At 48.2% G+C, this 14,903-nt stretch overlaps 5 protein-coding genes across 5 annotated transcripts; 3 read left to right on the forward strand and 2 right to left on the reverse strand.

The window, feature by feature from the left end:
* Positions 1-1,044: 1,044 nt before the first annotated feature.
* Positions 1,045-2,670, reverse strand: N7516_004895 (J domain-containing protein; the record flags this gene model as incomplete). The annotated part of the gene is made up of 1 exon (XM_057217615.1): positions 1,045-2,670. One exon carries the CDS (start codon positions 2,668-2,670, stop codon positions 1,045-1,047), a length of 1,626 nt encoding a protein of 541 aa, XP_057079498.1.
* A 3,610-nt stretch (positions 2,671-6,280) lies between these two features.
* On the reverse strand, positions 6,281-7,581 carry N7516_004896 (metallophosphatase domain-containing protein; the record flags this gene model as incomplete). Its single annotated transcript, XM_057217616.1, has 2 exons — positions 6,281-7,248; positions 7,386-7,581. The coding sequence occupies 2 exons, from the start codon at positions 7,579-7,581 to the stop codon at positions 6,281-6,283; spliced, it is 1,164 nt and encodes a 387-aa protein (XP_057079499.1).
* Positions 7,582-8,325: 744 nt separating this feature from the next.
* Positions 8,326-9,305, forward strand: N7516_004897 (60S ribosomal protein uL13; the record flags this gene model as incomplete). The annotated part of the gene is made up of 4 exons (XM_057217617.1): positions 8,326-8,346; positions 8,439-8,574; positions 8,779-9,091; positions 9,167-9,305. 4 exons carry the CDS (start codon positions 8,326-8,328, stop codon positions 9,303-9,305), a joined length of 609 nt encoding a protein of 202 aa, XP_057079500.1.
* An 890-nt stretch (positions 9,306-10,195) lies between these two features.
* On the forward strand, positions 10,196-12,155 carry N7516_004898 (putative AMP-binding domain protein; the record flags this gene model as incomplete). Its single annotated transcript, XM_057217618.1, has 5 exons — positions 10,196-10,333; positions 10,398-10,593; positions 10,647-11,093; positions 11,163-11,792; positions 11,848-12,155. The coding sequence occupies 5 exons, from the start codon at positions 10,196-10,198 to the stop codon at positions 12,153-12,155; spliced, it is 1,719 nt and encodes a 572-aa protein (XP_057079501.1).
* A 734-nt stretch (positions 12,156-12,889) lies between these two features.
* N7516_004899 (putative ubiquitin ligase complex F-box protein GRR1) lies at positions 12,890-14,844 on the forward strand (the record flags this gene model as incomplete). The annotated part of the gene is made up of 3 exons (XM_057217619.1): positions 12,890-13,696; positions 13,753-14,436; positions 14,560-14,844. 3 exons carry the CDS (start codon positions 12,890-12,892, stop codon positions 14,842-14,844), a joined length of 1,776 nt encoding a protein of 591 aa, XP_057079502.1.
* Between the last annotated feature and the right edge of the window lie 59 nt (positions 14,845-14,903).

Here is a 14,903-nt window from a genome sequence, read left to right on the forward strand (position 1 = left end):
CCTCTGTACACCGTGTAGGTGCCATCTATCCTCCATCCAGGCTAACCTTAGAACCAGGTCATGCTAAAAACAAAAGATCTCCTATGAACATTTATCAGCGACTTGTTAAACAGAGAGGGATGAGTAGAATGGAAGCTTATTGTATTGAGTTTGTTCCTATGGGGGAAGTGACAATCAAATTCGTATTAAGCCTCGGCCCTTGATGGTCCAACAAGGCTGAATAGTCCCCAATAATATAACAAGTCAGTAATTGCAGTCTTCTAAACATTTTCCAACGTTGCACTGGTCGATTAAGTGTCCCTAAATACATCAACAGTCTATTCTTAGAAAATCCCTTCACCGTACACAAACTTATGAGGCTTTCCCCGCCACTTTCTGTGGCCCAACCCAACCCAACCCAACCATATCCGTCTTACAACACGAAAGGGGAAAAAAAAAAGAAACAAAGAAACCAACAAAGGACCAAGGTTATGGCATAACTTATCATGTGAAAAAGCGTAATTCGTTAATTGGATTTCTCCAACAAGGTAGGTAGTCCACAGGGTATCTGGAAATAGCCCGAGAGCAACAACGTATATAAAAAAAGAAGTGAGAAGAGAAGAGAGCGAAAAAAAAATGTAGAAGAGTGGGAGAAAGAAGAGTGTAGTCAGAAGCAGAACCCGACAGGACGCTTTCATACGCATACGCCACAAGTGCAGGATTTGAGGCAAGACAGATGCAACACAACGTCCACACCCATACCCGCCCTAATGCGCCAACAGTAGTGACAAAGATACAGCCCAGTCCTGGCCACTCATCTCAGCTGCGCGGGGATAAGCAGAACCAGGTGACACGAATAGAGATCTCGGTCCCAAAAAAAAAAAGCCCCAATGCGCGGTGGAACAGCCGACGCATATGCGAAAAGCGGAGGATTGGAAACGCCCAGACTCCTTGAAAAGATTGGAAAAAAAAAATAGACAATGTTTAAAATATAAAATATGAAGCATATTGTAGGCGTGATTTGTCGTATGTGATCATGTTTCATGGGTTTCATGGTTGATTGAATTAATAGGCAGACTGGCGTCTGCTCACAGCAGGAAGACGATACTCCTCTTCGGGGTAATAGGCGCGTCTCGGCGAGAAATTGATATCATCGTGCTTGTATGTCCGGGCGTACTTGACCTCATTCTCTTTCGGACGGGCGATGTATACGTCCGGATGAGGGCGAGAAGAAGGGCGCGCAGACCGAGTCTCAACCCGAGGCGAGGCTTCTGCGGTGTAGCTTTGGAATGTACTGCTTCGCTTGGGTGTCTGTCGTATAGGGGGTACGCGATCCCGCTCAGGGGATCTCGCTGAGCGGTACTTTGATGACTTCGGTTCTACAACGACGTGGTCTGGGTCCTTGACGATCTTGTAGCGGGTTGACGTCTTGGGAGAAGTGCCCCTCGGGAGCATTTCAGGAGTACCGGGACTGGAGTAGCCCGAGTCGTTGCGATCGCGCATCTTGGAAGTTCGCGATGGTAGTGGCTCGTGGGCCATTTCGTATAATGTGGAGTCGCGACTCTCCCGCTTTGGGCGGGTGAAGCCAGCGTTGGTTGCGGAGCGGGTGTTGAGGAATGATGGGCGGAGAGACGCCTTGATACCCGGGGAGGTTGCAGAGGGTTGCATCTTGGGTGGCTTGGCCTCGTAGGCTCGGGGCGACTCAAGATGCTCGTAGGAATTGTCGCGCGACGAAGAACGACGGCGGGTGCGGGTGGACCGTCCCGCGGATCGCGAACTGGAAGACTCTGGTTCCGCTGAGTCGTGACCATGGTACCGTCGTGGGGACTTGGAACTTTGCGCTTTGGATGCGATATAATCCTCTGCATTCAAGTACTGACTATCGATCTTCGATTGCCAGTGATCGGACAGATCGCCATCCTCGTCATAGCGGCGTTCACGACGACGAGAGGATTCCGATGGTCGGGATCGCGAATCACGCTCTCGGCGGGGCGTTGTTGAAGTTCGCTTGTGAACATAACGGGGAGCACTGGAATCAGATGCCTCCTCGTCGGATTCGGCATAGGATTCAAAGATACTGTACTTTACCTCGGACTTTGCCTCGGTCTGTCGTCGTCGCTCCTGATCGCGCGTCTTCGCACGGTCGGAATGTGTTGCTTTGGCCGTATCCCGCATTTCCTTCGCTTGATGATACATGCTCGTCGGTGCTCGAGTCTTCTTCTTCTCTTCTGTCGGTTTCGTCTTTGAGCGTGTACCAAACTCTTCGTATTTGCGAGATGACATGGAGCGAGGTTCGTCCGTGAATCGCATTGCCTCCTCAAAGAAGACTTCCATTGGGACCCTCTCCTCCACGATATGGCCATTGCGGAATTCGCGATTGCCGGATCCACTTCCCCGTGAGGCGTTGTACATAGCATCCGTTCGTCTGCGTTCCAGCAGTTCCCGCTTCAACTCGGCTATCTTGACTTTTTGGTCATGTTTAGTCCGTCGGACATCGTCTGAAAGCAATTCATAGGCCTGTTGGACTTTCTGGAATTCATCTTGGGCAGCAATTCGCTGCGACTCATCTTGAATCTTGTCTGGATGGCACTTGAGAACCCGCTTTCGGTAGGCGGCCCTGATTTCAGGGATGGTGGCCTCCTTGGCAACCCCAAGCACTGCATATGGGTCTATATCTGGTGGTGAGGACATTGTAGACAATATTTGCTTTCAATGCCCTGAATTGAATGGGATGGAAGAAGATAAAAGTGAGAGAGGGGAGAGGGGGAAGAAGAGGCGGTGGAGAGATATGGAATGTCAACAACCTGACGGTTCCAATGTTGACGTAGCAAAGATTCCACACCGATCCAGAATAAACTGGAGATGATTTGCAATGCAGGAAGAAGTAAAAGGAATCAACAATATGACCGATTTGCCATGAGAAATTGAAAAAAAAAAGGAACTTCAGATGGGACAATGAATCAGCTGTCAGAGTTACCGGTCTACTCTCAGACTCAGACTTTCAGACTCCGAGCCAACCGACTAATATGCCAGGGGGCGAATGACTGCGCCACAAATCGAAGGTCTGGAATTTTACTTTGATAATTTGTAGTAATCCAGACATACGGAGTAGACATAGAAATAGAAAATAAAAAAGATACAAGATCTTATCAAAGACAAAGACAAAAAGCCAGATGCCCAATCTAATATTCTATCCATCCTATCCCCCCTCTAAGTAATTAAAATCATTTCTCTTCCCCCAAGAGACTCTCTCTGACTTTCACCGGTTATTTGGTCTAAGCACTTCATCCGATTTGTTCGAAATCCTTCCAATCAAAATCTCGAATATATCTGGTTAATGGTGGGGCGATCAACACGAGGGCCATGATTTCCCTCATACGGAATAGAAAGGGATCGAGTCCCCCCTCTCTCTCTCTCTTGGAAATCGTCATGACGCTAATCTTTCCTTCTTCTCAATTCAGTCTCCTGCATATATCCCCAACTTTCCTAATACTAGTGGCCTGCGGGTTTTATGCCATTTTAGGTTCATTCGCCTCACTGCTTTCGCTTTGTTTTCGTTTTATTATTTTGCTGTAGACTTTGTTTCGCCTTGTCCAAGGCATACCCCTCAACCAGTTATATTCAACTTCCTTGTTTGACCTGAAACGTTTAATTGGTTTACCTTGTATGTTGTAACTATAGTTATTCTACCCAGGTACAGAATACGTTATACGATGTAAAGAAAAATCAGTGCCTGACTTGTCCCATGGTAATACCACCCCCGTCTTCCCGAAAGGTTCCGTAAGCCTTAAATGTCCTTCTCTGAAGAACCTTGGAGCATATCTCTATATTCAATGTTTCTATATATAGTTAGTACATTATGTAGTATCATGTTTCAATATCCAATAATTGATTCTCATCCTTAATTTAATAGGTATGCACCTCTCTAATACTATTATTACCTAAAATATCTAGATCCTACCTAGGTAGTTAACACCAAGTACCTTGCCCAGTTCAGGCATTGATTCGCACCCAATAATTTCCCAAACCAAAACAGCTGGTACAGCTGGTACAGCTGGCACTTGTCCCACACCGGCCCCATTATACAACGTGTCTTTGCTGAACACCCCCACCCGAGACTATTCTATCTTCCAACCATTAATCTGTCCTTTCTACGGAGTAGACTATGAGACAATCACAGTAGACTACCTTGATGAAACTACGTTGTACTCTGTACTCTGTACCCTTTCTGTCTCGGACAGTTCGGCCTATCCATTGGTTCCAAGTCATCTGGACCCAGTACTGCGGTCCACGCGGCGCAGGAATTATCCAGACCGATGTTGAACGGAGCTGATGCGTGTGCCAGCCCCGATCATGACAAGATTATTGGAAAAGGTGCAAATGCCGAGCGAGTTAACGCCGTGTCAGCATCACCACATTATATTATCTTACTACTCTGTATTACTATCGCTATTGCCTAATTAGTCTCCATTTTACTAATAATCTCATGTATCTTTCAATCTACAACATAGTAATCTAGTAACTACGGAGTATTATTAAGGTCTCTCTATCTCAAGGCGAGAATGGCCTATTCAAATTTCTGCCTCAAATATTCTAACTCTATAGCCCTTACTCTTTCCGTTCTCCCTAACCTTCGTCACTTGATAGTTTTTCTGTGTGATAGTGATAGCGATCGTGCTATATACCCTGTCTCGGTCTGGGAGTGGTCGATTTATCCCCAGGCAAATGATAGAACTAGACCACTCTCGCTCTTTCCAACTAGACTGCACCAGCCGAATCCATAATCCTCCGATCCCATCAGCAGTGCTCGCGAGGTCACACAAAGCCCCCCTCCGAAACACAGGGTTGTAACCTTATGCGCTTAAACCGTGATCTACAGATACCCCTCTTCCCTAACAGTCACGCAACCCCACTAGGATCGGGGGTCGGTGAATTCAGGATTGGACGTTGAGAGCCAGATGGGAAAGTGTATGTTTGGAAGTATAGTTAGAAATAATAGTAACACCGAAAGGTCGGAGCTGGTCAGCTAACTAGGTAACCAAGTTACAAATGGCAATATCTGTACATAAACTACTAACTAGTTAACTAACTAGTACATACGGAGAATGCATTGCAGATACCATGGCTCGAAACGGTGGTACCTAGGTTTGCTACCCGGGAAATAGGAATGCAGATGCAATGCAGGTTGCCTGCAATAATGATGTCTAGTATTAGTTGTATCCTCTGGCAATAACTAGTAATCTCTACTATTATTACATAGTACTTATGTTGTACAGAGTACTCCGTACATAATAATGCGACCAGATCTCTCCGCCCAGCCACTAAACGCCTTCTAGAAAGGAGTGTGCTAGAATAAGCAACAACCCTTGCGAGAAGCATGTGTTTCCCACGAGGGTGGTGTGTGTGTGTGTGAGTGTATTCCAGTCCCAAATCCCTGCTGAAGAACCGAACACAAACACAACCTTGGAAAACTCCCAACCTCCCATGACTAATACATAATCGGCCACGCATGGTCACATCGGGTACCAAACAGAGAGGGTGGGATAAGCCATGCATTGGTTGGCTCAAGTTTTGGTGCTCCTTGCGGGCTCAAAAGGCTGGCCAGTAAAAGGTCGCTGGGAAGCGCTGCGGTTTCTGGAAGGTTTGAGTTTTGGGGAAGATCCCCATTGCAGATGACTTGTGTACTTCGTACCGCTTGGGAACTTACGGTGATGATAATCATGAACTCGAGTTGTGATATCACAGGCGCGTGTGGCTTGATGTGATTGCGATCGGTCAGATGGGTTTGTACATTGCATGCGGGGTAGTTATACATGAGACAAGAGGGGTAGTCCGGTGTTTGTGCGGTTTGAGAGAAGGAGAGCGAATCGTCGGAATTTCTTATTATCTTCTTTTCATTAATCTGGTGAATATTCAAATCTGTTACAAGTATCCCTACAGGACGGCGTATCGAGCTTATGCTCGAGTTACATTGACAGTCTGACAGGTTTACCTATCAAAATAGAGGCCAATGCGGCGCACGGTTGAAGAAATGATGTAGGCGTAGACAGTCTGACAGCACTAGGATCGTGCATCAAGTCACTAGCCGACCAATGTTAAAAGCCATGAAGCATCAAGGCGTCCAACCACTGGCGTCAGCAGGGCCAAAGCCCACAAGGTCACTATATGTCCCAGGGAGATGGTAAATCTGGCATCAAGCCATCATGCAAGGCCAAAGCAAAGGAAAGATTGCCGTTACGATCGACGAGGAAGAATAAAGTGCAATTTCCAAAAAGTTGCTTAATTCCATGGGGAAACACATTCACCCGTTCGCAACCGCGTGGTTGTCCTGCCACACGGGAAGCTCAAGATCGACCACAATCGGCGAATTAAACCGTTTGCCCCCCTGGTGCGGCCAGCTGGTAGACACGATAGCGGCGTTGACAATGCAGGTCTCCTTTCTTAGTGTTTCCAAGGCGTAATCAAAATCACGGCTACTGGAGCCAGGGCTACCCGCACCCAGGGATGGGTGAGCGCTGGGCGAGTTTTGTGGACTTGCCTTTTTAGGGCCGCCAGCAGGTGATTTAGGGACGCCAGCAGGTGACTCTGACCCCGGTGAGGCTGATGATATCGGTTGAGTCTTTGCCAGATCATACTGTCTTTTCCCAGGGCGCGAAAACCCCTCGTTGTCTAGTGGTTTATCCCGTTTGCCGGTCAGATCGACTAGGCTCTGTTTCTTGCTGCCCATGGGTGGCAGCATGCCTCGAGTTACATAATCAACTGAATCAGGATCAGGCTGTGTTTCTGTTTCTGTCTCTGTGTTGGTAAGCTTGCCTCGCCAGAGAACTCGTTCGTACCCTCGTCCTTCATGCACATGTCCACAAACGGCTAAGTGCGGCCTAATGAGGCTCAATGCACTACGGAGCGCAACACACCCAGCAGACATTCCGTTCGGTTTCTGGTCGCAGTGAGATCGTGGTGGCGTATGCGTGACGACGATGTCCGTGTCGATTGGTATTTGACCCCACAGTGCAGCAGCATCACTTGATTCATATCCGAATGCCCAGTTCCTCTGGGATTGTGAGTACGGGGACCCAAATATTTTAAATACTGTCTTCGGTCCATCCGCTCGCGTCAAGCGAATCAGGGCAGGCTCGTGGCGAAGTAGAACGACCGACGGCGAGCCCATGACGAGATTTAGACAGTGTTGTGAATCTTCGAGATGCTGGCCATGGAAGCTTTGTCCATGCTCTTCGTAGAAGGCCGGGTCCAAGGTGACATCGTGGTTCCCTGTTCAAAAGGTTAGGGGCTCTGTGTTGACCTTGTCATGCTAATGAAACGGTGCATTTTGTTGAGCAGCGAATATATAACTTTCGTTAATGCCTGGGATTAAGCCAAGTGCGAATTGGGCGCGTCGAAAGACTGACCACCAACTATGATTTTGATTTCAAAGTCGGCCTTGCAGATCCAATCCATTGTCTTGCGGAGCTCTTTTAGGCTTCCATTATTTGTCAAGTCGCCGGCGTGAATCAGAACATCCCCTGTTGGTAGTTTGAAGCCCGCTTCGGAGGGCGTATATCCGTGTGTATCAGACACGCAGACAAAACGCGTCTTTTGTCGCATGACTCAAGAATAGAGAGAACCCTGGCCTCAATATCTAAATGGAGAATCAAGTTGGAATAATGGTATGCGATAGGATTGCAATCGAATAGGATGGGTGGGATATGAAACCCAGTGGGAAGGCTCGTTGGCCTTTGTTATGGGGGAAAAAAACAATGACCTCCCGAGATGGACGGCGGGTTCTTGGATATATTAGTCATCGGACCCAATGTTTCCACCTGAAGTTGGCTAGATCATAGATCTGGTATCAAAGAAGACGATAAGATAGACTTCTTTACAGCAAGACACATGTTTATATGGACGTAAAAGGGGATTTGTAGTTGTATTCGTCAGTATAATGTAAAGAGTTGGTACAGAACATTGGAACTATACAAAAGGCTTCGACCCCGTCCCTTCCAAGTTCAAGATAATCAGTCGATCTCACAATAACCTTCTAGAACAGAGTAAATCAGCCCTAAGCCGATGCCCTAACGGCACAAAGAAAAGAGAACCACCATCGCGCACAATGAGAAATTAAAGTATTACGTAATACGATACTGAGCGGATCTGGGAGAGACAAAGCACGTGACATACATGACCCGTGATTGGTCAGGCTTAGGGCTGCGACCCTTGCCATTAACACAAAGTGAGCGGACCCTCGCTTAGCCCATTCTCATCGAGCCATCCGACTTCGTTGTGTGCGTCGACTTGACACCCACGACAACAACCGCCGACAACATCCATCCCACGGGACATTAGATCACCAGGATGTCCTCCTTCGAATCAGTGGTGCGTTTATACCCAACGACTTGAGTGCCGCCACTCTAGCCCCCAAAGTGTGCATATCGAATCTTTCGCTGACTTGAATCATTTGGAAATAGGTCGTCATCGACGGCAAGGGACACCTCCTCGGTCGTCTGGCCAGCACTGTCGCCAAGCAGCTGCTCAGCGGTCAGAAGATCGTCGTTGTGAGATGTGAGGCCCTCAACATCTCCGGCGAGTTCTTCCGCGCGAAGCGTACGTTCAACCCCTTCTCGAATATATTTCCTTTGCGTTCTGTGTGATACTGGGGACTGTGGATCAGTGAGGAGAAAAGAAGTGACCTACAACACCCAAATCGAAACCACTGGCAGTTGTCTTATATGGCATTTGGCCAACTTTATGGAGGAAATGCACTGCAATTTGGGTATCAGAAAGCTGACTCGAAATTCCGCCGTACAGTCAAGTACCACGCCTACCTTCGCAAGATGACTCGTTTCAACCCCACCCGTGGTGGTCCCTTCCACTTCCGCGCTCCTTCCCGCATCCTCTACAAGGCCATCCGCGGTATGATGCCCCACAAGACCGCCCGTGGTGCCGCCGCTCTGGAGCGCCTTAAGGTCTTCGAGGGTGTTCCCCCTCCCTACGACAAGAAGAAGCGCGTCGTTGTTCCCCAGGCTCTCCGTGTCCTGCGTCTCCGCCCCGGCCGCAAGTACTGCACCGTTGGCCGTCTCAGCCACGAGGTTGGCTGGAAGTACCAGGATGTTGTTTCTCGGTATGTACAATCTCTTGAGTTATCACCTGAGAGTGATCTACTCGGTCAATCGACAAATCCTAACAATTTTTATAGACTCGAGGAGCGCAGAAAGGTCAAGAGCAAGGCTTACTACGAGCGCAAGAAGGCCGCTCGCCGTGTCCTTGCCAAGGCCGAGCAGGGAGCGAACGTGGACAGCAAGACCAAGACCCAGCTTGCTCAGTATGGCTACTAGATACCTTTAGCGCGGCTGGTTGTTGTGTCGAGCGATGGTTCTGGGATGGAATCGCGGACGGTTTTCTTTCAGCGAATTTGAACGGCAAGCCGACCGACCTTTTTCTGCGGCCCGGTTCCCCAACTCATGAATACCACTGTCTGTGACGCACATGACGGCTCGGGGACTGGGGTCTTCGGAATTTTCAAAAGTCGAAAAAAACGGAGTCGATAGGGATTAAAGGTTCAAAATAGCTGGCCGTTGACTCGCGCCGTGGCGGTTTAATCCAAAGAAACAATTTTCAAGAGTTCAACATGATTCTTATGATCAAAAAATACTTTGACCTATTATCTTTTCTACTTGGTAACCTATAACTATCGTATGGTCTTTCATACCATATGTAGTACATTTACACACACATACATAATGTATCTTGCCTATATGTATCCCCATGCTTCCCTATATCCATTATATATTGTACCCAGTTATAATATGAATTGATGCCATCCACTTAAATTCCGTCCAAATTGGGATTCTGGGGTGACTCAGTACCCACCATTTTTGTCTCCACACAGTCACAAACCAATCTATGTATGATAATCATAATCAATTGAAGTGAGAGTACCATGTAAATCAACATTTCAAGGCATTCCCCGAAATTGAAACCATATTTAAATCCCTTAGCCCGGATACCCCAGAACTCGTACCCGAACCCCCCGCTTATGATTGGCATAACCTAGGTTAACCGCCTTAGTACCAGTATCCCCGCATTTTCTCCAACTTGGAGTAATTCACTATATTTCTGCAATTCTTCTGCATAATCCAACCATTACTCCTTCATCCCTCAAAATTGGCATTCCTCTGCTGATAATACACACTTATTTGTGCAATCTACACCCCCCCGGTGTAATATGTCTGGTTCAAAGTCTCGGTTGTCTGGCCTGCTTGGTCACTTCACAGGTTCAACACCGCCGGTTGAACACCGTGTTAATACCCATACACTATCCCCGACTTTCTTTCTTCAGCGTGCTGCCGCCGTTGAACCCAATGTAAGCTCATTGCAAGTGGCGCCTAAGTAGTAGTACTTCAATCGTCTAATTAAGAACCACCCAGGCTGAGGCAATCTACCATGTGACCGCCAACAACAAGATTCTTCGCAGGAGCTACGGCGAGACTGCAGATCGAGCGAGGGGTTTGGCTTACTACCTCAAGAAACATGGGTTCAGCAGAGTGGGAATACTCTGCCCGAATACCCCAGCGTTCCTTGAGTCGATTTTTGGAATCGCCGCAGCTGGCGCTGTCAACATCGGTAACTCAACTGTCTTCTCGGGAGAGATATCAATTAGACTAATATATTTGCAGCTGTCAATTATCGTCTGAAACAAGAGGACATTGCTTATATATTTGATCATGGTGATGCAGAAGTGATCATCGTCGACGAGGAATATGTTCCACTTTTGGAGAAACATCGATCTCAATACCCCCACATCCCTATTATCGTAGATACTGACACTGATGCAACTGAGGGTGAACTAACGGGTCCCTTTGATGAGGCTGTTTTGGAAGGCCTTAGGCACGACATGGATACAGGTTCTCAGGGCTGGGAAGGACTCGAGAGCCAGGCTGCCAATGAAGAGTCCACACTTGCGTTGTCATATACCAGCGGGACTACAGCCCGTCCCAAGGGCGTTGAGTTCACTCATCGGGGTTGCTATTTGGCAACATTGGGGAACGTCATTGAATCTGGTCTAAACTACCATCGCGGACGTGCTCGTTATCTATGGACGCTACCCATGTTCCACGCTATGGGTTCGTGCATCTTCTTCACCTAAGTGATCTGAAATCGATCAGCATGACTAACATACGTATTTATTATAGGCTGGACATTTCCATGGGCGGTCACAGCCGTCCGCGGAACCCATTATTGCCTACGCAAGATAGACTACCCCGAGATCTGGAGACTGCTGAAAGAGGAGCATATCACCCATTTCAATGCTGCACCGACTGTAAACACCTTGCTCTGCAACGCGAAAGAAGCAGAGAAACTGCCTCAGCCTGTCCGCGTCACGGTGGCAGCGAGCCCACCCACGCCCCTTCTCTTCGAGCAAATGACTGACTTAAACTTGCACCCTGTACATGTCTATGGAATGACAGAGACATATGGCCCAATCACCAAGGGCTACTATTTGCCAGAATGGGACACCCTTCCTCTCAAGGAAAAATACCAAAGGATGGCCCGCCAAGGCCACGGATTTATTACAAGTCTTCCAGCTCGGGTCATCAAGACCGAAGTGCCTGAAGGGACCATCACTGATGTTGGCAAGGATGGCCAGGAGATTGGCGAGATTGTTTTTGTTGGAAACATCTGTGCCCAAGGATACTACAAGGACCCCGAGGCAACTCGGAAACTATTTGTGGGAGGTGTTTTACACTCCGGAGACTTGGCTGTCTGGCATCCCGATGGAGCGATTCAGATTCTTGATCGCGCAAAGGATATTATCATCAGTGGTATGTGTGGTGAGCGGCTCAATTTCCAAGAGACTAGATTGCTAACAATGATTAGGTGGTGAAAATATCTCCTCTGTTGCACTTGAGTCTATGCTAGTCATGCATCCTGACATTTTGGAGGCTGGTGTTGTTTCTGTTCCCGACTCTCATTGGGGCGAACGACCCAAAGCCTTTGTTACAGTGAAGGAGGGTAAGTGCTTACAAGGCTCAGATGTGATTGACTGGGCTCGAAATGCAAGCGGAATCAGCAAGTTTATGGTTCCTCGAGAAGTGGAAGTGGTTACTGAACTGCCTAAGACCAGCACTGGCAAAATCCGGAAGAATGTCTTGCGTGACTGGGTGAAGGGTTTGAGAAAAGCTTAGACACAGACAACGACCGAAATAGATATATCTCTTAGATTATTCTGAATACATTTGGGAGAAATTCTGGAAGAAAGCAGGGCTTCTCTACATTCCAATGAGGTCAGATGTCCACTTGTTCCCACATGGAGTGGACCTTGGAGATCGAGCACGAGGTCACATCGAACGACTTACTCCTTTTCTTCATATAGTTCAATAAGCCACTCTAGTTCTCATTTTCTCTTATAGAAATGGTTCACATTCAAATTTCATAACTTCATAACCAAAAACACTATACAATCTAGAGATCCATCTCCCATCTTATCAAAACGATAAGGAGTGCTTGGCACTGACTCCGCAGCACTGTGAAACCCGGCCCCATTGCCTCATCTCCCCCTCCATTGCCGCTTTTATCCCTTCACATTTACTTGCATTGATTTTCTTGGTTACGCATTTGCATCTGATCCAAGGGGTGCTTGGGGTCATGATCTAGATTGGTTCAACTTCATTCTGAACGATCTGCCCTTGTCCACCTCTCCCTTGCTATCCAAATACGCGCCGCGAAACCACCGCTTACACCCCTCGTGCACCCACCTTGCTGCAGATATTTTCGGAAAATTACATTCATCTACCAGTCTTCAGACCAAAAAAAAAAAAGGTTTTAGCCCTGTTGACTGATTAAAGAAGACTGGCATCTGTGGACCGGACTTGCCTGTTCTAGTCTCACATGCACCGCCCATGCAAAGTTCCTTGAAGTTATGAGATTTCAACCATACCGACACCCGAAAAATATATTGAAGCGAACTTCGAAAAGCGAACATACTCCGACAAGGATGCATCGGCTACGAGAAGCCGGTCGATGCCCAAGTGCAGCCCCTTCCGAAACCTCTGGATCGACGTCACCCGAACGTGCCGCCGATGATGATACCGATTTCTTCATGGCCCAGGCCAACGACTCGCAATCCTCCATCGGCGTGGCCAACTTCCGCGATTCTCGCCTGGCAAGTGAACCATCTGAGCCACTGCCGCCGATCGGCCGTCTCCCTCCCGAGATTCTGATCGCGATTTTCTCGAAATTGGTTGCGCCCTCAGATATGCTCAATTCCATGCTGGTGTGTCGAGGATGGGCTGCGAACTCAGTAGGGATACTGTGGCATCGACCGACTTGCAACACCTGGGCCAACGTGAGAAGCGTGACTACATCGTTGGGGAAGCCGGATAGTCTTTTCAACTACGCAGACCTTATCAAGAGACTGAACCTATCTGCTCTGTCAGATGATGTCAGCGATGGGACTATCCTCTCTTTCAACCAGTGCAAGCGGATTGAGCGGTTGACGTTAACAAGCTGCAAGAACTTGACGGATAAGGGCGTGTCGGACCTGGTGGAGGGGAACCGGCATCTGCAAGCGCTGGATGTTTCAGAATTGCGACATCTTACAGACCACACGCTCGCCACGGTGTCTAGGGACTGTCCCCGGCTGCAAGGCCTGAACATCACGGGATGTTCAAAAGTCACCGACGACGCTTTGCTCGTTGTATCACAAAAGTGTCGTCAAATCAAAAGGGTATGTGGATTATATGCGGGGTTCTGTGTGGAACCCAACCGCTAATTGTATAATAGTTGAAACTCAACGGGGTTTCCAATGTCTCAGACCGCGCCATTCAGTCTTTTGCCGAGAACTGTCCATCTATACTGGAAATCGACTTGCATGACTGCAAACATGTCACTAGCATATCAGTGACTCCGTTGCTCACGACACTGCGGCATCTCCGAGAACTGAGGCTCGCACACTGCACTGAAATTGACGACAATGCGTTCATGTCGTTACCTCCTCAAATAACCTTTGACAGTCTTCGCATCCTCGATCTCACCGCATGTGAGAACGTCAGAGACGACGCAGTGGAGCGAATCGTGCGTGCAGCTCCTCGCTTGCGGAATCTGGTACTGGCAAAATGCCGATTTATCACAGATCGATCCGTGATGGCCATTTGCAGGCTAGGAAAGAATCTCCACTATGTGCATCTGGGACACTGTTCGAACATTTCGGACTCGGCCGTGATGAACCTGGTCAAGTCCTGCAACCGCATTCGATACATCGACCTGGCCTGCTGCAACCTCCTAACGGACCGTAGTGTACAACAATTGGCAACCTTGCCTAAGCTTCGAAGAATCGGGCTAGTTAAATGCCAGGCTATCACCGATCAGAGTATACTAGCGTTGGCACGGCCCAGGATCGGCCACATGACTTCCGTCAGCAGTCTAGAGCGTGTGCACCTGAGTTATTGTATTCAGTTGACAATGAAGGTGAGTTTCATTCAACAGTCCTGGTGCACGCGATATGCAATACTGATATTACGGCTTAGGGCATTCATGCTTTGCTGAATAGCTGCCCACGCCTGACTCATTTGAGTTTGACCGGCGTCCAAGATTTCCTGCGAGACAACCTCACTGCATTCTGCCGAGAAGCCCCCCCCAGAGTTCACGCAACAACAACGGGATGTCTTCTGTGTGTTCAGCGGTGATGGTGTCAATCGACTCCGGGACCACTTGAACCGAAGTGAACCACAATTCCAAGAAGGGGCCGAAGCTACGATGTACGATGACGACGAAGAACTGGACGAAGATGAAGGCCAGATGACTGGGCTGATGAACGCAACTGTCATCAACGACGGAGACGATGATTATATCGACGTTGGGCCTTTGAATACTTGATACGATACCCCCTTTCTTTGCAGTCGAAAATAAACCCAGGCCCTCGAATTTCTTCCCTT

This window comes from Penicillium verrucosum (assembly GCF_028828655.1).
Source record: "Penicillium verrucosum strain IBT 35672 chromosome Unknown utg000001l_segment0_segment0, whole genome shotgun sequence".
In the NCBI taxonomy this organism is placed as follows: Eukaryota; Fungi; Ascomycota; class Eurotiomycetes; order Eurotiales; family Aspergillaceae; genus Penicillium; species Penicillium verrucosum.